The following is a 22,722-nucleotide window of genomic DNA, read 5'->3' on the forward strand; positions in this document are numbered from 1 at the left end:
ACTTCTGGAACTCATAGTTTCTCATACTGCAGGTGAGGGAGTTCAATGTTAGAGATGTCACCGAGTACAGAACTGCCAGCACTCAGTCTGATGATGGGAAGCAGATGGAGAGGACCTTCAGGGAGGAAAAATGAGGTGCTGGAGGCATATGGAAAATGCTTTGCGTTGATGCCAGGGCTCTGCACTGAAAAAAATAATCCTCTTTTAATGAATAGAATAAACACAGGAGGCCACCTGTCATGTGACAATAGACACATTTGCAGAAGGCCTCTAATTCAGTCTGACTGTATTCTTGTCCCTTCTGAAGCAGAATGAATGCAAGTACTTGTGTACAAACATGGTTACAGAATGCCCCGAAGCTCAACACTAGTCTGAGCTCAATTCGAGATTACTTGTGAAGAGAGACAGATAGATTATTCTTTCTTAGTTACCACCAACAGGATCAGTTTCTTCAGTGCCCCTTTTAACTCCTGGTTCCTCATGCTGTAGATGATGGGGTTCACTGCTGAAGACACCACCGAGTACAGAACTGTCACCACCATATCCAAGGATGGGAAAGAGATGGAGGGGGGCTTCAGGTAGGCAAACATTATTGTGCTGATAAAGAGGGAAACCACGGCCAGGTGAGGGAGGCATGTGGAAAAGGCTTTGTACCGTCCCTGCTGTGAGGGGATCCTCAGCACAGCCCTGAAGATCTGCACATAGGACAGCACAATGAAAACAAAACATGAAAAGAGTAAACACGCTGTAACCACAATAAGCCCACCTTCTCTGAGGTAGGCATCTGTGCAGGAGAGCTTGAGGATCTGGGGAATTTCACAGAAGAACTGGTCCAGGGCATTACCTTGGCAGAGTGGGAGGGAAAAGGTATTGGCAGTGTGCAGCACAGCATTGAGAAAGCCACTGCCCCAGGCAGCTGCTGCCATGTTGACATAAGTTCTGCCACCTATGAGTGTCTCATAGTGCAGGGGATTACAGATGGCAACATAACGGTCATAGGCCATGACAGTGAGAAGTAAATATTCTCCTCCAATCAAAAACACAAGCAGGAAGACCTGTGCAGCACATCCAGAGTAGGAAATGGCCCTAGTGTCCCACAGGGAGTTGGCCATGGCTTTGGGGAGAGTGGTGGAGATGGATCCCAAGTCAAAGATGGAGAGGTTGAAGAGGAAGAAGTACATGGGGGTGTGAAGGTGACAGTCGCAGGCTACGGCTGTGAGGATGAGGCCGTTGCCCAGAAGGGCAGCCAGGTAGATGCCCAGGAAGAGCCCGAAGTGCAGGAGCTGCAGCTCGCGCATATCTGCGAATGGCAGGAGGAGGAACTCTGTGGGGAAGCTGCTGTTGGACATTTTCTCCCTGTGGGCCCTGATGACTGTCCCAAGAGAAAAAGACAGTTGAAGAGTTAGAACAGTCTTCTCTGCACAAAACCAAAGCCATTTCTCATAGATTCTCCCCCACAATACGCCTATCCAAGTCCAAGAAGCTCCTGAGAGGAGACTGATGAGATCTCTCAGAAAACCAAAGTTAGAAGACACATCCCAAAGTCCTTCAACGCACTGAATGGTCCCTCTGAAGTCTATTACCAACAAAACCCCATGGACTCCTTAGAGCAGGTAATTGGAGGCCATGATTAGAGGTAGGCCAAGGCCCTGCGCAGGTGGCTCTGAGGCTGAGAAAATGCTGTCTTTGTTTCATCAAGCAGAAAGGCCAAGGCCTGCTGCCTGCCCTGGGCAGAGACGTCCTGTCCTCACCTGGGTCTCTGGGCTCTTCCTCGGGCAGTGGGATGTGGGGTATGCAGTGCCAAGTGAAAGAGAGTGGTGTGACACCTCCTGGCCTCACTCAGAAGGTGCAAAGAAGAGATAAGCCCCCCAGTGCAAAGAGGACAACATGTCTCCTCCTAGGCCTTGGTGGCAGAGAGACCTGTCTTGGGGACAAAGACCTTGGTTTTCTTGGCTAAGTCTTGCCTTGCCAGTGCTCTGGCAATCTCCACCACTAGCTTTTCTATGATGTACCAAACCTGTCTCTGTTTTCCTGCAGGCTACAAATACCCATCTTGCGTTCTTACCTTGCTGTCACCTGGACCTTTCCATACCTTCATTGATGCCTGTTCCCTCTCCAGTTGTGCCCTGAAACATAAACCCATGGACTGATAACAGATTCCCTCCAGGTGACCTCACACACTATAGCACATTCCCCTACCTTTTAGCAACATCTCAGAAACTAACCTTCACACAGTCACCCTAACCCATTAGACTTTCTCTGGCCTATCAGCTGATCAGGGAGATGGAACCTCACCATGATCTTCCAGGCCATGTGGACTTCCTACTAGGATTTCAGCTCCTCAGATAGACACAACCAAGCCACATGCCTGCTGTTCCCCAGTCATGTACTCAGGCACAAGAGACTTGACAACACACAACCAAGTCCAATGGACCTATCAGATACATGGGCAGAGGGCATCACACAAGCACCATGCCAGACAGGTGCCTTCTGCTGGCCTGTGACAGACACTGGGAGGAGATGTGAGCCTAAAAGCCCATCTGCCAGCCAGGAGGCAAGGGTTGACCTGGCAGCTACTCCAGAAAGATGGGACTTCCCAGTGCCTTGCCCAGCCATGTTCCTGCTTCTGGTCTATCAGCTCCAGAGGCAGAAGTGACCAGAGTCTCCACCAAAGCTCATTGCTTCCTACTGGATTTGGAGTTTCTAAGGCAAAATAGACAGCCCTATAAGAACGTACAAACCTGGCACCCTCCTTGAGGCCTAGCATCTAACAAGATAAAAGCACGGTTGTTTTCATTCTCCAAAGCATGCACTTTCTCATAGCCTTTCAGCTTCTCTGATAGGCAAGAGATACCTATGTTCAAGCTCTGTTAGGTATTAGAACAGGAATGACATTGAAATCAATACTTGCTCTAGCTGCATGTCAGTGGCTCACAGTTAAAATGACACACACACACACCAGCCACATGTCTGAAGGTGGCCTATCAGGTCCTCAGTCAGAAGTGCCCCGACACCCAACTGCACAGCCATGGGCCTCCTGCTGCCTCCTGACATCCTGAGGCACAGCTGACCTCAGCAGAGCATCCCCATCCATCTCTTCTTTAGATTTATGACCTGACCAGATCCATGTCACATCGCCTGCCTCCTCCAAGACTATGTGACTGCTCCAGGTCATCTCAAGCCCTGATAACCCTCATATGGCCAAACCACTTCAGTTTTGTGATAAGAGTGCAGGAATGAGGAATTTGAGGATTAGATGTTCGGATTAATGTTTAGGGATTAGATCCTGCCTTTCAGGTTTAGGGATTGGGCAGAGCCTTAGAGGGAGGCTTTGGTGTTCTGCTTTGAGCACCAAACCACCCACCCAGTGTTAAGGGTATCAGCCAGATTTTTGGTAAGGATTTTATTATATGTTTTGTTATGGGATGATATTCTAATGCTAGTGATTAAAGACTAGGGATTAGTGAGAGCAATATGTAAAAAATAATGGTAACAAATAATGTTGCTGTGGTTGGGCTTTGAAGCAGGATTTGAGATTGGGGATCAGAGCAGCAGATTCATTTCAGAGTGAGGGATATCTTTTAGGGTGCCTCCTAATTTTCCTCCTAGTAGCTGGTAGGGTGCTACATTTTAGCTTAGGATGAGAAGAGTGCTGATAACATGCTGATGTTTGAATTGTTGCAGAGCAGTGCTTACACTAATCCAAGGACTTTTAATCTTCTGGCTCTGTCCTGCCAGCGGGCAGGCTGGGGGTGCAGCAGGAGCTGGGAGGGGACAGACCCAGGACAGCTGACCCAAAGTGGCCAAAGGGGTATTCCATACCATCTGACGTCATACTAAGCAATATATAGGGGTAGCTAGCCAGGGTGGGGGGGTCGGACTGCTCGGGGATAGGCTGGGCATCGGTCAGCGGGTAGTGACAAACTGCATTGTGCATCACTATTTTCAAACATATTACTATTATTGTTGTTATTATTATTATTATTTTCCTGTCTTAATAAACTGTCTCTATCTCAACCCACAGGCTTCATTTTCCTGATTCTCTCCTCCGTCCCAGTGAGGGAGGGGAGAAGGTGAGCAAACGTCTGTGTGGTGCTTAGCTGCTGGTTGGCTGAAACCACAACACCAGCCCTGCCCAGCCCAGCAGAGTAGCCCAGGCTGGGATGGCCCCAAAGCAGCAAATGGAGGAGTAGAGGTCAGTGCGGTTGCCATCTACAGGAGGTTCCCCTCCCCCAGGCAGCCTTCAGCCCCCCCACCCCTCTCCCAGCGAGCCCCCTTCCCAGAACAGCACAGCATGAATAGCCCGAGCTGAAAGGAACCCACAAGGAACACTTAGTCCAAGTCATTTCCAATGTCAGGATATGTTTTGGGGTGGTTCACTTTATTCAGTCTATGAAATTTCACCAGAGGTATAACAAAGAACTCAGCAGACTGCTTTCCCTATGCCTGCTGTATTCCCTGGATTTGCAGAGCTCTTCTTTGCCTGTTCCATCCCAGATCTAGCATTTTATCTCTGAGTCACTTAATCACCTTGGACACACTTATGCTCTGTGGGCTCCGTGCCCTGCTGACTCCCTGGAACACACTGTCCCTGCTCAACTCCTAGGCTCTCCTGGCAGCTCCCACTTCTCTCCAGAAAGATGCCTGCCTACCTTCACACTTATTGCATGCTCTGGATACAGGCCAGTGAAGTCACCGTCCCTGTGGGGGCTGGGCACCAGCAGGCAATTCCAGAATCAGCCCTCCCTGCCTAGAAGCTGATCCTGGGTAATCAGAAGATCTTTTCTCCCTGAGTCCACAGAGAAACAAGCACAGCAAGGAGCCTCCTCTGAGTCTATTCCTTTGCAATATCCAGCTTTGGGTGAAGAGCTGTGCTTTCAGGCACTGCCCTCAGTAGATCCTCTTTTGTGCTGCAGATGCTGGTACGGAGCCAGCTGTGTTAGAGAAGTGCCCCTGGCCTGTCCCTGCCTGTGGACACAGGACTGCCACAGAGCAGCACAGTGAGCAATTAACAAGAGCATTCAGTCCTCACAGCAACACAAGGACTCTGAAGGAGTGCATGGGAGGTGAAAGTCAGAGCAGCCTGGGACAGACCAAGCTCTGGGGCTCCCTGGAAGTGCTCCTGTGCCACGACTCCTTTTTTCTCCACCACTGAACATAGCCAAATGCCCCTGAAACTACACCACAGGTCTCCAAGGAAGTAGAGGAAGTCTCTCAGGCAAGCAAGTCACTGCAGGTTTCTTTCTTTATTAGTATACACAGAGAGACTGGCTCCTTGTTTCCACCAACTCTTGGAGTCACCCAACACCAGTAGACACTGAAATGGAAGGGAATGAATAATGTTATCTCTTTGTGGACAACATTATCATAAATAAAGCAGAAGAAAAAAAAAATCAATACACACACTCAGAAAACCAACAGCTTGACCTGTAATGAGTTACACTATGAGTGATATGCAGAAGAAAGCAGTTCATTTATTGCTTCTGAAAAACCTCCAGTCATCATTTTCCACACTGCATCCTTCAGCTCCTGGTTCCTCATGCTATAGATGAGGGGGTTCACTGCTGGAGGCACCACTGAGTACAAAACTGCCAGCACAAGATTCAGGGAGGAGGAGGATATGGAGGGGGGCTTCAGGTAGGCAAAAAAGGCAGTGCAAGTGAACAGTGAGACCACAGCCAGGTGAGGGAGGCATGTGGAAAAGGCTTTGTGCCGGCCCTGCTGTGAGGGGATCCTCAGAACAACCCTGAAGATCTGCACATAGGACACCACAAGGAAAACAAAACAACCAAAAGCTACATTGACACTAACCACAAGAAGCTCAACTTCTCTGAGGTAGACATCTGAGCAGGAGAGCTTGAGGATCTGGGGAATTTCACAGAAGAACTGGTCCAGGGCATTGCCTTGGCAGAGGGGCAGTGTAAAGGTATTGGCAGTGTGCAGCACAGCATAGAGAAAAGTAATGCCCCAGGCAGCTGCTGCCATCTGGACACAAGCTCTGCTGGTCATTATTGTCACATAGTGCAGGGGTTTGCAGATGGCAATGTAGCGGTCATAGGACATGACAGTAAGAAGAGAAAACTCTGCTGAAATGAAGAAGACTAACAGAAAGGCTTGGGTAGCACAACCGACATAGGAAATGGCCCTGGTGTCCCACAGGGAATTGACCATGGATTTGGGGACAGTGGTAGAGATCGAGCCCAGGTCGAGGAGGGCGAGGTTGAGGAGGAAGAAGTACATGGGGGTGTAGAGGTGGTGGTTGCAGGCTATGGCTGTGAGGATGAGGCCGTTGCCCAGGAGGGCAGCCAGGTAGATGCCCAGGAAGAGCCCGAAGTGCAGGAGCTGCAGCTCGCGTGTGTCTGTGAATGGCAGGAGGAGGAATTCAGTGGGGAAACTGCAGTTTGACATTTGCTTCCTCTTGTCATGTTTTCCTGTTCATGGAGGAAAATAGAGTGGGAAGTTAGAGAGCAAAACCTAAACCTTATTTTACAGAACCCATGCAACATAATATACTGCCCCTTCTCTGTGAAGAATGCATTCTCCTATTTGGAGATCTGGGTTTCATTGCATGTGTGCCACAGAGACCTGGTTAATTGTCTTTGGACTCTGGAAGGGTCAGTACTTCCCTACACTATTAACGACCACCAGAAACTTATCCATTATCATTGACATTATGGTCTTTCACAGCAGGAAAATGAAAACAGAGACTCTCAAGACAGAGTCATTGAGGTAGTGCAGGCTTTGGTCTTTCCTGTCAAGAATCTCCCCCAAGGATGCCCTGGGTGTGCTGTAGAGCTGTGAGCAGGCTGCACCAGGCACCAGTCCCTGGGCACCAGCAGGACCCTGCCATGCCCTGCCCTTCTGTGGGGCTCCTTCTACATGCAGCTTCTCCCCGCAGCACCCTGGGCAGCTCCCCAGGCAGGCTGAGTGCTGAGCCTGGCAGGTGGCAGAGTCCCTGCCATGACATACAGCCCCTGGGGCACACCAGGGACCCTGCTCTGCACCACAGCCCTGGACACCCCTGCCTGCACCCCTGGCTACAAAGCCTGTGGCCAGCCCTGTGAGAAGGAACCCTCACGTCCTCTCCTTCTGACAGCTTAGGCGGGTAATCAGTAATCCAGGGAACATCCCTGTCCTCTTTAATAGAGAAGCCAGCACAGCCCCTGTGACATGTTCTATCAGCCATGGGAAGTGGCAGCTATAGAAAAACCCTCTAGGATACTGCACCTGCCTGTCCTCACACACTTACCACATTAGAGCTGTGAAGATTTCTTCCGCAGTGAGCTCTCAGCATCCCCCCTCCACACTGCCTTTAACATCTCCCTCCCTTCTCTCAGCCACCCTTGTCCCCTGCAGGCAGTGCCCCCAGCCCTGCTGCACTGTGCAGAGGAGCTGCTCCTGGGCAGAGCTGTCTCTCTGTCTCTGCAGTGCTGCCCTCTTGCCAGGAGCTCCCCTTGGGCCCAGGAGCCCAGCCCAACTTAGCTGCAGAGGGAGCTCTTCCCCCTTGATGAGCTCCCCCTTGAAACAGGCTGAAGCAATCACTGATTTTCTTCTTTGAGCTGGGGATAGACATTTACTCCCAGTGTTATCTTTTCTCCTAATTGAAAATAAGCGTTTGGCATGAGAATTATATTTTCTTCTTCCATTGTGAGACCGGACAACCACAAAGTGAGAGGCAGGCTGCGTCCCATCTCATCCAAGGACTTGTTGATACTCAGGGAGATGATTTTTTTCATAGAAACTGAACTCCCTCTGTGTACATAAGCTACACAACCAATTTCTGGCCTGCAGGATCACCATATCATAGAACTCTTTGGGTCTGGGGGGACCTTCAAGACCGTCTAGTTCTAATCCCCCTGCCACGGGCAAGTGTTCTTGCCACTAGACCTCTTTGCTCAAGGTCCCATCCACCCTGATGTTGAACACTGCTAGGGGAGGATGAGGCATCCACCACTTCTCTGAGCAACCTGTTCCAGTGACTCACTTCTTTTTATTATTTTTAATTGTTGCCCCTTGTCTTACTGCTACACTCCCTGATAAAGAGTCTCTCCTCATAGCCTGTTTATCTCCCCCTGTTCTCTTAAGCAGGGGGAAGGAGAGACTGGCTGTGTGTGTGTGGTGCTTGGCTACTTCCTGGGGAGAAAGCACAATGCGTCCAGGGACACAAACCTGACTGACAAGTGATAAAGGAGGCAGTAAAGGGAACCAGACCTGGTCAGTCACACTGACTGGTGAGAGCATGGGACAGAGAAAATGTTTGCTCCAGGGAGGTTATGTGATTAGGAACTTTTTAGATGGGAAACCAAGGGAAAAGGGGAAATGCTGGTAAAAGGGCATGTTCTATGAAGACAGCCTGTGGACTGTTGGGTAGTCTGGAGAAAAGAAGGCTGAAGGGTGACCTCATTGCTGTCAATTAATTCCTTAGGAGGAGAAGTGGAGAGTGGAGAAGTGGGGTGCCGGTCTCTTCTCCCTGGTAACCAATGGCAGGACATGTGGGAAAGGCACAAAGCTGCACCAGGGGCTGTTCAGACTGGACATTAGGAAAATATTCTGTACTGTGAGGGTGGTCAAACACTGGAATGGGCTTTCTAGTTACCTGGTTGATGTCCCATGACTGTCAGTGTTCAAGAGGTATTTGGATCATAGAAAGATAGAGTCAAAGAATGTCTTGGTGAGGAAGAGACCTTAAAGATCATCCAGTTCCAAGCCCCCTGCCATGGGCAAGGATGCCACCCACTAGATCAGGTTACACAGTGCCTCAGCCAGCCTGGTCTTGAACACCTCCAGGAACAGGGCATCCACAACCTTTCTGGGCAACTTATTCTAGTGCCTCACCATCCTCTGAGTGAAGAATTTCATCCTAACCTGTAATCTAAATCTCCCCTCTTTTAGTTTCAAAACTTTCCCCTCTCATCCTGTCATTATCTGATTGAGCAAAGAGTCTCTCTCCATTTTTGTATGAGCCCCCTTTAAGTACTGAAAGGCCACAGTGAGGTCCCCCCAGAGCCTTCTCTCCTGTAGACAGAACAGCCCAAGCTCTCTCAGCCTTTCTTTGTAAAAGAGGTGCTGCAGCCCTCTGATCAACTTCATGACCCTCCTCTGGACCTGCTAACACCTCAACATTCTTCTTCTGCTGGGGGCCCCAGACCTGGACACAGTATTCCAAGTGGAGCCTCACAAGAGCGGAGTAGAGGGGGACAATCACCTCCCTCGACCTGATAGCCAGTCCTCTTTTGATGCAGTCCAGGATGCGGATGGCCTTCTGGCATGGAAGCACACACTGTCGGCTCGTGTCAAGCTTGTCATTGGCCTCTGCTCTTCTCAGGAAAGGGGATATGGTGGGTACACACCATGTGCCACCCCATGGTTTTACCTGCATGACCATGGAGAGAACATGAGAAAATGGGATGGGAAATCTGCCTTGACCCTAGGGGCATGGGTATGTGAGTTGTAAGGAAAAACAATGGCCAAAGGGGGGTCTTGTAAGAAAACAGCTGCTCCTGTTTCCACTACAGTCCCTGAGACACACTGACAACTACTATGAATAGGGCTCGAGGGACCCTGCTTCCAGCCAGATGGAGGGAAGGGACAATCATGTTTATTGGCCTGTGTGGATTTGATGGCCTGGAATCAGAAAATCATAGAATATCCCAAGTTGGAAGGGACACACAAGGATCCATCCACCAACAGTTTCACGTCCTTTTTGTACTGTGGTGCTTAGAACTGCACATAGTACTCGAGGTGAGGCCACACCAGTGCAGAGTAGAGTGGGACAATCACTTCCCTTTACTGACTAGCAATGCCATGCTTGATGCACCCCAGGATATAGTTGGCCCTCCTGGCTGTCAGGGCACACTGCTGGCTCATATTCTGCTTGCTATCAACCACAACCCCCTTTGCCTTTCCATTCCTTTCAGCCTTGCCACATCTATGTCATATACAGAGATGGTTTTTTGCCCAGCAGGCGCACAACTCTATTCAACAGAGAGCCCTCTTCAGCAGCCCGAGGGAGCTGAGGCAGCTGCAGCTCTCTGCCCCTCAGTCCAAGCTGAGATGGGCAGAGCATGCACTCCTGGGAGGCTCACACGCAAGTCCACATACACAACACATAGGCATCAATACATGGCAGGACACAGGTGAATGCAGGCAGGCACACTCAGCATTCACACAACCACAAACAGCAGGAGAAGTCTTATCCTGATTTCCTCTCTGGCAGAGCAGGAAGGAGGCCTGACAGCGGGAAATACAAAGTGGTAGTGTGCACACGTGCATGTTTGTGTGCGCAAGGTAGATCTGCCAGCAGCCGGGATCAAATACTCAGCCTGCCCAGGACAAGTTCCTGGCTCCCAGTCTGTGCAGTTGAAGGCACTTGGACGTATGAGCCCCTATGGCTGCAGCCCCACTGTAGCTGCTGGCACACACCACCCCAATCTCACACACACTCACATACATAAGTCCACTGAGTCCACACACTGCCATCTCTCCTGCTGACTGCATGGCCACTCTGATGCCCTGATTCTAGTCCAGCTGCTGCACTTACCTCTGTGTACAACCATTAGGTGGCCTACAGCCCTTGGCAGTAATCCCCTTAGTCCAAATGGTGATGTGGAGAGCTGCTGCCATTGATTCATCTTGAAGTGTTTCCTGCCTGGACACTGGGCTGACAGCCCTTCCATGGTAACCCTGGAAGGAGCTGGGACAAGATCTTGTTTCCTCACAAGCCTGTGACTTGGGTTCCCACTTGGCAGTGTGCTCTGTGCTCTTCTGGGCTCATGCAGATGGGCTCTTGTTGAGCTGTGGACTCTCCTGTGATGGGTCTGCAACCAGCCAGGACAGGGCATGAGCTGAATTACTCTTCCTGTCATTACTAGCCAGGGCCTTCACTTTGTGTGCAGATGTGCTTCTTATCACACAGCCTAACACAATCCAGCAAGAGCATAAACCTCTGGAGACATGTACTTGTGGAGCTCACATACCTACGGAGGTGGTATTATGTAAGATATGACAGCAGAGAACTCAAATTGTTCTTCAGAAATGCTTCACAAATAGGGAAAATCTGTGCTGTTGCATGGGTAATGTGTCTGGGGTTTGACTTCAAGGTAGGATTTGAGTTTCAGGATTAGAGCAGTGGATGCCTTTCAGGGTGAGAGAAAGCATTTAGGGTAGCACTAGATTTCCGGGTTACTAGTTAGAAAAATTACCAGGACATAACATGAATATTTTCCCAGTGAGTGTCGCATAAGCATCAGCCTTACCTGAACCCCTTTTACCTCTTCAAAATCTTTTCTTTCTCTTAGCCAAACCCTTCTTCTCTCCCCCCAGATCTCCCACCTTTATTCACCCAGCTTTCCCCTGGCCTCCCCAGTGGTGTCACCCTGTTGGGGTCAGCTTTCTGAGGGCCTTTATGACCTCAGAGGCTCTGCCTCCCTGCTGTTGGCCAGGCAGGGACTGGGACACAAATGACCTCACAGCCAGCATCCACAAGGGCTACAAGGAGCTGTTGTGCTCAGGAGGCCTCTCCCCAGCCCACCCAGGAGCACCAGCGGGTACTCCAGTGCACCTCAGGTACTCTGCCTGCCAACTAGCTTAGGCATCAGAAGGTCTCCCACACAACCAAACTCATCAGCTTCAGACACATCAGACCCCAAAGCATCAAATGGAGAAGTGGAGGTCTGTGGCAGTGCCTCTGCTGCTGCCATCTGCAAATTACCTCACCACTTCACCTTCCTCTTGTGGAAGGAACCCACAAGGATCACCAAGTCCAAATCATTTCCAATGTCAAGGGATGTTTTCGTGTGGTTTAGTAGATCCAGTCTATGAAATTTTACCAGAGGTGTAACAAATAACTCAGCAGACTTCTTTCCCTATGCCTTCTGTGTTCCCTGGAGTTACAGAGCTCTCCTTTGCCTGTTCCATCCCAGATCTTGCATAATATCTCTGGGTGGCTCTACCTTGGAAACGCTCATGGTCTGTGGGCTCCATGACCTGCTGATTCCTTGACACACACTGTCCCTGATGATTCCCTGGGCTCTTCTGGCAGCTTCCACTTCCCTCTAGAAAGATGCCTGCCTGCCTTCACACCTACTGCATGCTGTGGACACAGGCTGGTAGAGTCACCATATCCATGCAGGCAACACCAGAATCAGTCCTCCCTGCCTAAAGGCTGACCCTGGGTGATCAGCTGATCTCATCCTCATAAGCCCACAAGGAATCAAACAAAGCAAGGAGCCTTCTTCAATTCCGTTCCTTTGCAATATCCATGACAGCAGCTTTGGGAGAAGAGCTGAGCCTTCAGGCACTGCCCCAAGCAGATGCCCTTTTATGCTGGAAATGCTGGTACGGAGCCAGCTGTGTTAGAGACATGCCCCTGGCCTGACCCTGCCTGTGGACAGGAAAGACCAAGCCCTGGGGCTCCCTGGCAGTGCTCCTGTGCCAGGACTCTCTACACACAGCCAAGTGCCCCTGCAGCTCCACCACAGGTGTCTGAGGAAGGATCTCAGACAAGCAAGTCACTGCAGGTCCTTCCTTTTATTTAAATATATCTCAAACACACTTTAAATAAACCTTGTTTCCACCACATCTCAGAGTCATTCAAGACAGGTGGGTGTTTACATGGAAGAAGATGAAAAAATAATTTCTTTTTGGACAATATTACCTCAAGAAATGAAAAGCAAAATGAGAAAAAAATTAAAAATACATCTCACCTGTAATGAGTTATATTATGAGTGATATGAGAAGGAAGACAGATAATTTATCACTTCTGAAAAACAGTCATGAGGTTCCACACCGCATCCTTCAGCTCCTGGTTCCTCATGCTACAGATGAGAGGGTTCACTGCTGGAGGCACCACTGAGTACAGAACTGCCAGCAAAAGATTCAGGGATGAGGAGGACATGGAGAGGGGCTTCAGGTAGGCAAAAAAGACAGTGCTGAGAAACAGTGAGACCACGGCCAGGTGAGGGAGGCAAGTGGAAAAGGCTTTGTGCTGGCCATGCTCTGGGGCAATCCTCAGGACAGCCCTGAAGATCTGCACATAGGACAGCACAAGGAAAACAAAACATCCAGATGCTTAAACAACACTAACCACAACAAGCCCAACTTCTGTGAGGTATGCATCTGAGCAGGAGAGCTTGATGATCTATGGAAATTTCACAGAAGAACTGGTCCACAGCATTGCCTTGGCAGAGTGTGAGGGAAAAGGTATTGGCAGTGTGCAGGACAGTGTTGAGAACACCACTGCCCCAGGCAGCTGCTGCCGTGTTGACACAAGTTCTGGTATCCATTATTGTCCGGTAGTGCAGGGGTTTGCAGATGGCAACATAGCGGTCATAGGACATGATGGTGAGAAGATAACATTCTGCTGAGATGAAAAAGACTAACAGAAAGGTTTGGGTAGCACAACCTGTGCAGGAAATGGCTGTGGTGTCCCAGAGGTGTACTGGGTCTGGCTGGAATGTTAACTTTCCCGGCAGCAGCCCATTCAGTGCCGTACTCTGTACTTGTAGCTGGAACAGCAGTGTTATCACACCAGTGTTGTGTCTACTGCTGAGCAGCAGTGGCACAGCATTGGGCCTTTCTCTAACCCTCCTAGGGGGTGGGCAAAAAAGTGAGGAGAGAAACATCACTAGGGCAGCTGACCTAAACCAATCAAAGGGATATTCCATACCATGTGGTGTCACACTCAGCAATAAAAGGTGGAAACAGGAAGAAGAGGGGAGGGGTGGGCTCTCGTTGAGAAGACGTCGGTCCTCCTCTCGAACACCGTCTGCGTGCGTTGAGGCCTTGCTTCAAGGACGTGGTCAATCATCGCTCATTTGTGGGAAGTAGAGAGTAATTTCTTTCCTCTGCACTTCCATATCGCTTTCATTTATTTTGTTTGTTTGTTTTCCTCCCTTTTTCCCCTTTCCCTTTTATTTCCCCTTAGTTAAATTGTTTAGTTCATGGTAGTCTTTATTTAATTATTATAATTATTTCCCTTTAATTAAATTATCCTTATCTCAACCCGTGAGTTGTTCTTTGCTTTACTTCTCCCCCTCCTTCTCTAAAGGAGGGGGAGTGAGAGAGCGGTTGTGGGGTTTAGCTGCCCAGCACGGTAAAACCACCACAAGAGGGAATTGGCCATGGCTTAGGGGACAGTGGTAGAGATCGAGCCCAGGTCGAGGAGGGCGAGGTTGAGGAGCAAGAAGTACATGGGGGTGTGGAGGTGGTGGTTGCAGGCTACAGCGGTGAGGATGAGGCCGTTGCCCAGGAGGGCAGCCAGGTAGATGCCCAGGAAGAGCCTAAAATGCAGGAGCTGCAGCTCACGTGTGTCTGCGAATGCCAGCAGGAGGAACTCATTGGGGAAGGTGCTGTTGGACATTTGCTGCCTCAGGGCATGCAGGTCTACACTAGGAGAAGATAAAAGTGACAAGTAAGGTAGACATCTCTGAGGAAAACCCACTTCTCCTGCACAGAAATTACTATTCCATGTGCTGAATGAAGAATGAGGCACCTCATTTAACAGCCCTCTCACCTGAATGACAGTGTGCCTGACAGTGTAAAACGGAGTTTGGGCACCTTGTTCACCAGCAGTCCAGTTCAGAATAGAAGTTTATACCTACCTGATCCCTAGCTCTTCTCTTCTCTTCTCTTCTCTTCTCTTCTCTTCTCTTCTCTTCTCTTCTCTTCTCTTCTCTTCTCTTCTCTTCTCTTCTCTTCTCTTCTCTTCTCTTCTCTTCTCTTCTCTTCTCTTCTCTTCTCTTCTCTTCTCTTCTCTTCTCTTCTCTTCTCTTCTCTTCTCTTCTCTTCTCTTCTCTTCTCTTCTCTTCTCTTCTCTTCTCTTCTCTTCTCTTCTCTTCTCTTCTCTTCTCTTCTCTTCTCTTCTCTTCTCTTCTCTTCTCTTCTCTTCTCTTCTCTTCTCTTCTCTTCTCTTCTCTTCTCTCCTCTCCTCTCCTCTCCTCTCCTCTCCTCTCCTCTCCTCTCCTCTCCTCTCCTCTCCTCTCCTCTCCTCTCCTCTCCTCTCCTCTCCTCTCCTCTCCTCTCCTCTCCTCTCCTCTCCTCTCCTCTCCTCTCCTCTCCTCTCCTCTCCTCTCCTCTCCTCTCCTCTCCTCTCCTCTCCTCTCCTCTCCTCTCCTCTCCTCTCCTCTCCTCTCCTCTCCTCTCCTCTCCTCTCCTCTCCTCTCCTCTCCTCTCCTCTCCTCTCCTCTCCTCTCCTCTCCTCTCCTCTCCTCTCCTCTCCTCTCCTCTCCTCATTCTGCTTCCCTTCACTTCATCACTACACACATGGGCAGGTCCTCTTTATGTACTAGAAACCTACAATAATTTCTCATGGAGTCTTGTCTTCTCGATACTAAACAATCCTAACTCTCTCAGCCTCTCTTTACAGAAGGTGTGTTTGCTGTCCATGGCATGCTTTTGGTAGTGGGGTAGTGGGCTGCAGGGGGGGGCTGAATGGTGGGGAACAGCAATTTGATCTCTTTGCATTAGCTTTTCTGACTGTGTCCCATCACAATATCTTGCATGCTCTCAACCCACATGTCATGGGGGGCAGTATGAGAAACAGAAACCCTTGATGCTGTGCTTACGTGGTTCATCAGTAAGTGAATGTCTAATATCTAATCTAAAACTTTTCTCTTTTAGTTTTATAGCCATTACCTCTTGTCCTGTCACTACATTCCCTGATAAAATGTCCCTCCCCAGCTTTTCTGTAGGCCCGTATTAGGTAATGGAAGGTTGCTGTAAGGTCTCCCTGGAGCCTTCTCTTTTCCATCTTGACAAACCCCAATTCTCCCAGCCTCTCTACATAACAGACCTGATCCAGCCCTCTGAAAGATTTTGTAGCCTTGCTCTGGACCTGCTCTACTAAGTTGATGTGTCTATTATGCTGAGCTGAGACAGAAATAAAAAGATAGGCATTTATTGAGCTATTGAAGAAACACTAAAAAAGTCTGTATTTTTCTTTTATTCATGGTGTGAGGAATATTGAAAGATATTACATCCTCCTTTGCAACTAATGGTTACACTTGATGAAACATGGTTTTCCTGCAAATGGCTGAACTTCTGCTCGTCAATGACAAGTGGAGAATAACGAGTTCTTTTTATTACATTTATTTTATTTTATTTTATTTATTTTATTTTATTTTATTTTATTTTATTTTATTTTATTTTATTATTTTTATTATTTTATTTCAATTCATTTCATTTCATTTCATTATTTTATTTTATTTTCATTTTACTTTGAATGTGTTCAGAGCTCTTGCTTTACTTATTAAACTCTCTTTATCTCAGCCCACAAGCTTTCTCACTTTTAGACCCACTGGGTGGGGGGACCAAACTAGCTGCTGTGTGGTGCTTAGCTACTTTCAGGTTAGTCCACTACAAAACCTTACCGAAGTCAGAGGAGATCTATAACTACTGCTCGGCCTTCTTCTGCCAGGCCAGTCATTTCAGCATGGACATTTCATGTCCAAATTGGTCAAGCGTGGCCTCCCCTATATGAAGATGTCCCAGCTGCTCCAGATGATTTTCTTGTCTTTCCTGAGCCTGGAAATGGGTTCCAGGATGAACTGCTCCATCGTCTTCACAGGGATGGAGTGGAGCCTGAACACCCTGTACTTCCCTGGGCTCTCATCCTTGCCCTTCTTGCAGCTAGGAAGTACATATGCCTTCCTCCAGTCTTGGGGTGCTTCTCCTGGTCAGCAGGACTGATCCCAGATGACCAAGAGAGTGACCTTGCAAGGACATCAGCCAGCTCCCTCTGCTCTCATGGGTGAATCCCATCAGGTCCCATAGACTTGTGCATCCCATTTGGTCTAGTATGCCCTGACCTGACCCACTCCCTCCAAGTGTACATGACTTTCCCCTTTCTTTGTGACCTGGGATTCTCAAAGGGCAGCCTTGCCTGTACTGATTGAGGTGAAGAAGGAACTCAGCACCTCTTGTCTTTTCCCTGTCCTGTGTCAACAGATCCTGGGCCTCATTCAGCAGTGGATCCACATATTCCAGAAACTTTCTTTTGTCACCTATGTACTTCCAGAAGCCCTTCTTACTGCCTTAGACATCCGTGGACAAATCCCATTAGAGTCAGGTTTTAGCTTTCCGATATTCATCCCTACATGCCCACACAAGGCCTCTGTATTCCTCTCATGTTATCTGTTCCAGTGTTGCTCTGCTTCTTTTCTGGGTTGGAGTTTGGCCAGGATCTCCTGGTTCATCCATGCAGGCCTCTTGCCATTTTTGCCTGATTTTATCTTTCCTGGGATGTGCTGTTATTGATGTTGTAGGAGGTTATCCTGGAATATTAACAATCTTTGTTGGACTGCTCTTTTCTCCAGGATCTTATCCCACAGTGTTCTTCTGAGCAGATATTGAAGAGGCCAAAGACTGCTCTCCCAAAGACCAGAGTTGTGAGCTTGCTATTTGTCAGCTATGCTGCCCTCCTGCAGGATCAACTCAACCATGGTCACTGCAGGGAACATTGTTAACTCATCCTGAGCTTACCATGAACCGCAGCCCCCAGATCTCTTTCTGCAGGGTTATGTTCCATCCACTCATCCCCCAATCTACATGTATGTCCAGGAATACACTGTCTGATGTGCAGCATCTGGCATTAGTTCTTGTTAAATTTTAAATGGTAGGTGACCGACCTCCATTCCAATCTATCAAGATGTCTCAGTAAGGCCCCTCTCCCTACAAGGGAATTGTTGGAACCTGTTAATTTAGTAGACGTAGGACACTGCACTCATGTGCCTGTGCTCTCAAACTCCTTTCTCTCTCCTCCATCCTTTACTTACCCCTTTATGTATCTGTCAAGGAACAAACCAACCATTTTCAGAGTGTGCCTCTCAGCAGTACCTTGAGATTCTTGGAGAGCTGCATAACCTCCACCAATGGCCCACAGGGGATGCAGAGATAGACCGAAAGCAAACCCATTTCTTGCTAGAGCTGCTCATCCCAGCTCTGTTTCTCGTTGTCATTGCAGACAGCAGGCAGAGTTTGGCATGGTCCAACAGCTGAGATGTGACAGCCCAAAGATGTACCGACACCCTCAACCAGGAGCACAGATAAGAACAAGCTGCAGCCTGTGATTTCTGACATCCATGGAGTCACTGCCAAGGCATGGTGGGACAGGACATGCAGCTATGGGATCCTTCAGTGGGTGGATGCAGACTTCAGGACAGACAGACTGGAATGATCCAGAGTTAGATTTCCTCATTGAAGCTGTTTGGATATATGGAGCTCCTTTATGTGACATTGTGAAAAGTTCTGTGAGCTCTTGTAGGTGCCAATCAGAGAAGGGGGCAGAGAAGGGATAGCATGGTGGGAGAAAAAGAACCTGCAGCCAGGACGACCAAGTGGACATAGTCATTGTTAAGCACCCCAAAGAAGTCTCTGGATGTATGAGTGGGTCTCCCTGAGGGCTTTTTATCATTCCTGCCATTTTCCAGAAGGGGAACAGAGCTCTGTGGAAACAGTACAGGTACTTTCTAGAGCGTCTTGAAATAGCTTCTAGGTCCAGCTGCCAGGTGGACCACCAGAGTAAACACAAACCTGGATCTGATACCTGCATGCCAGAAAGAGCTGGTCAGGGATGTGATGATCCGTGTGATGATCTTGAGGTCTCTTCCAAACTAGAAATTCTGTGATTCTGTGATTCTGTGATTCTGTGTCAGCCCTGGCAGTCACTATCCTGAAATTGTGGGGTCTCACATCCCAAGGGGTGTGAGGAAGAAGAATAAAAGACTTTTAGTGAGGATCCCAGGTGAGCAGCATACAAATACAGAACAGTGGTTGGACACCTCACTAGTTCCCCAGGGGAGTAGTCAGTGCACCAAGCCTGTCAGAGTTTAAAAAGCATTTGGACTGTGCACTCAGTAACATGGTCTAAAATTTTAGGTAGACCCGTGTGGTGCCAGGAGTTGGATGTGATCCTTGTGGGTCCCTTCCAACTTGAGATATTCTATGATTCTATGATTTGAACTACTCACCACTCTTCTCTATCTCCTGTAATTACCATGGGAGCTTAATCTAGAGCATTTTTTACATATCTGAACAGAGTTTAGAGAAATCGGAAGTTGTGTGGGTTTGTGACTGGTATGGAAGGTCCTGGGCTCCATTACAGGCCTAGGACATCAAACTCAGTATGAGATGCATCAATTGACTCCCTGTGATCACTTCCCTCAGCTTGGGAAAATGTGATTCATGCCAGTCATAGACTGGGTGTCCTGCCTAAAAGTGAAAGAGGACAAGCTGATTCTTTGATGAAACTTCTCATGATAGGAAAAATGACACTGCTGACACTAAGTGTCACTCCTCAACTAAGGGAGGAAACATCAGGGATTGCATCAGTCTGATTCAAAGTTGATTTCCCCTAGAGGCCCAGGGACTTGTCAAGAGCTCCCTGTGCTGCTGAGCTGGGCCAGCCTCCTGGGCCCAACGGGAACTCCTGGCAAGTGGCAAGACACTGAAGAGAGACAGCTCTGCCCAGGAGCAGCTCCTCTGCACAGCGCAGCAGGGCTGGGGGCACTGCCTGAAGGGGACAAGGGCAGTGAGAAAAGGGAGGGAGATGTTAAAGGCAGTGTGGAGGAGGGATGCTGAGAGCTCACTGTTGAAGTCTTCACAGCCCTGAACAGGGTAAGTCTGTGGCTGCAGGGCAGCACAGCTGTTGTTCCTGGTGCCATCTCCAGATTTGCTGGCACATCCCACAGCCTATAGGATTTTTCACAAGAACACTCACAGTTTCTTTGTATAAGAGGAGAGTGAAAAGCTCCAGAGCAGGGATTACCTACCAAAGCTGTCAAAGGGACAGGACATGAGGGTTCCTTCCCACAAGGCTGGCTACAGGCTGTGCAGCTGGGGTACGGGCAGCGGTGTCCAGGGCTGTGGTGCATAGCAGGGTCCCTGCTGTGCCCCAGGGGCTGTGTGCTGGGGCAGAGCTTCTGCCACCTGCCAGGCTCAGTACTCAGCCTGCCCGGGGAGCTGCCTGAGGCACTGCGGGGAGAAGATTTTGGTGGAAGGAAACCCCCCTAGCAGGGCAGGACAGGGCAGGTGATTCCTGCAGGTGCTAAGAGGCTGCTTCCTGGGGCAGCCTGCTCAGAGCTCCACAGCACCCACAGGACATCTTCAGGGGAGATTCTTGAAAGGGAAGAACAATACCTGCCATACCTGAAGGAAAGGCACTCTCTGAGATCTCTGCTTTCAACTTCCTGCTTTGGAGGGCAGTCAGGGGGATGATAATGCTGTTGTCAGGATTATACAAGGGACTGAAACTAATAGAGCATTATACTGAAAGGGACCTCTAGGTCTGAGGAGCCTCACAATTTCACTTCACACTCTTTAGCTTACAGAGAGCACCAACACAACCTTCCTTGTTTTTTGTGGGATTGTTGGAACTCCTTCTCAGCACTTGTAAAGAGGGAGATGCCTCTGGCCAGCAGATGTCTGAGATCCATTCCTGGTGCTCTTTACTACATACTGTTCGGCAGTACTAACTCTTGCTCAGTCTAAAGAGGATCTGCATGGTATCTGTGGCACCCTTAGGCAGAGAGATGCAGAGCTCCAGGCAGGAGCAAGTCTTCTTCAGATGAAGATGCAGTGAGAATGCAGTCTTGGTGAGGAGGATTTCTATGAAATAAGGTTTAGTTTTTGCTCGGAAAAGTCTCTCTAACATGTCTCTTTCTTTTCCTCCATGGCCAGGCAACCATGCCCAGATGCAACAAATGTCCAACAGCACCTTCCCCACAGAATTCCTCCTCCTGCCATTTGCAGACACACGCCAGCTGCAGCTCCTGCACTTCGCACTCTTCCTGGCCATCTACCTGGCTGCCCTCCTGGGCAACGGCCTCATCCTCACAGCCGTAGCCTGCGACCACCGCCTCCACACCCCCATGTACTTCCTCCTCCTCAACCTTGCCCTCCTTGACCTGGGCTCCATCTCCACCACTGTCCCCAAAGCCATGGCCAACTCCCTCTGGGACACCAATACCATCTCCTTACTGGGATGTGCTGCCCAGGTCTTTATGTTTGCTGTCTTTATTCCAACAGAGTTTTATCTTCTCACCATCATGGCCTATGACCGCTATGTTGCCATCTGCAAACCCCTGCACTACAGGACCATCATATGTGGTAAAACCTGTGTCAACATGGCAGCAGCTGCCTGGGGTAGTGGGTTTCTCAATGCTGTGCTGCACACTGCCAATACATTTTCGCTACCATTCTGCCAAGGCAACGCTGTGAACCAGTTCTTCTGTGAAATTCCCCAGATCCTCAAGCTCTCGTGCTCAGATGCCTACCTCAGAGAAGTTGGGCTTATTGTTGTTACTGCATGTTCACTTTTAATGTGTTTTCTCTTCATTCTTTACTCCTACATGCAGATCTTCAGGGCTGTGCTGAGGATATCCTCTGAGCCTGGACGGCACAAAGCCTTTTCCACTTGCCTTCCTCACCTTGCCATAGTGTCCCTGTACATCAGCACTGGCACATTTGCCTACTTGAGACCCCCATCCATGTCCTCATCATCCCTGAATATTTTACTGGCAGTTCTGTACTCAGTGTTGACTCCAGCAGTGAACCCCCTCATCTACAGCATGAGGAATCAGGTGCTGAAGGATGCTGTGTGGAAAGTGATGTCTGGGTGTTTTTCAGAAGCAATATAGTTACTGTCCTCTGCATATCACTGATAATGTGACTCGTTACAGACCGAGATACAGTTTTCATTTTGTTTTCCTTTTATTTTTACTCTTACTTTGTTTTACTGATGATAAGATATCTACTAATGATGATAAGATGATACAGATGTCCAGAGAGAAATATGATCATTATTTGTGTTCCACAGACAAAGGAGAGCTCTGCAACACAAGGCAATGGGAAAGGGACTGGGAAAATTATTACTTATTCAACCAGTGAAATTTCATAGTCTGGATCGAGTGAATCACCCCAAAACTTCTCCTCACATTGGAAATGAGTTGGACTTGATAATGCTTGTGGGTCCCTTCAATGAATTTATTCGAGTCTCTGACTCTGAAGAAGGCGGGCTATCTGTGCGCACCCTCCATGGCCAAAGAACCACTTGTGTGGGAGGCAGTCAGTGGCAGTGCCCCCCACACCAGTTAGCTCTGCCTTCCCAGCCTGACCAGCACGGCCCTGCAGAGTGCCTCACAGCCCCATGCACCACAGTCCCCTCGCTCTGCAGGGCAGCACCGCCAGCTGAGGGGCTGTGGGCAGCATGGGCAGGGGCTGCAGGAATGGCTGCTCAGGCCAGCCCAATCATGCTGGGCTGGGGCAAGTCTATGTGGGATATGGGGTGTCCCAGGAGCAGAGTAGGGTGCTGTGTGTGTACAGTGGTGCTGCCTGAGGAATCCCAGGGCCAGCAGTGTGGTGCTGTGCTGTGCTGGGAAGTGGCACTGGCCCAGGGGAGAGTGCAGGCTGTCTGGGAAGGTGGACCGGTAGGGTTTTTCTCCTGCAGATTGCAGCAGCAGAGACACTGCCAGTGACCTCCCCTGCTTCATTTGCAGCTTTGGGGCCAGCCCAGTCTGGACTTCTCTGCTGGGCTGGGCTGGGGAGAGGAGAGGCAGGTGTGGAGAGCTGGGGAGGGTCTGGGCTGGGCTGGCCTCCTGGCAGAGTTAGGGGAACCACAGAGCAGTCTGGGCTGGGCCTTTGTTCACTGCATATGGATATGACCAATGCTAGTCATCGTGACTTTCACAGCAACTCCTCTGAAGAGTTCTCAACATTTTTCTAAAATAT

At 49.3% G+C, this 22,722-nt stretch overlaps 2 protein-coding genes across 2 annotated transcripts; one reads left to right on the plus strand and one right to left on the minus strand.

Annotated features, from left to right (window-relative positions):
• Positions 1 to 413: 413 nt before the first annotated feature.
• LOC311216419 (uncharacterized protein) lies at positions 414 to 6,408 on the minus strand (the record flags this gene model as incomplete). Its single annotated transcript, XM_084297956.1, has 2 exons — positions 414 to 1,372; positions 5,493 to 6,408. 2 exons carry the CDS (start codon positions 6,406 to 6,408, stop codon positions 414 to 416), a joined length of 1,875 nt encoding a protein of 624 aa, XP_084154082.1.
• A 14,288-nt stretch (positions 6,409 to 20,696) lies between these two features.
• On the plus strand, positions 20,697 to 21,632 carry LOC311216420 (olfactory receptor 14A16-like; the record flags this gene model as incomplete). The annotated part of the gene is made up of 1 exon (XM_084297957.1): positions 20,697 to 21,632. The coding sequence occupies one exon, from the start codon at positions 20,697 to 20,699 to the stop codon at positions 21,630 to 21,632; it is 936 nt and encodes a 311-aa protein (XP_084154083.1).
• Between the last annotated feature and the right edge of the window lie 1,090 nt (positions 21,633 to 22,722).

This window comes from Netta rufina, assembly GCF_964035555.1.
Source record: "Netta rufina genome assembly, chromosome: 18".
Classification (NCBI taxonomy): domain Eukaryota; kingdom Metazoa; phylum Chordata; class Aves; order Anseriformes; family Anatidae; genus Netta; species Netta rufina.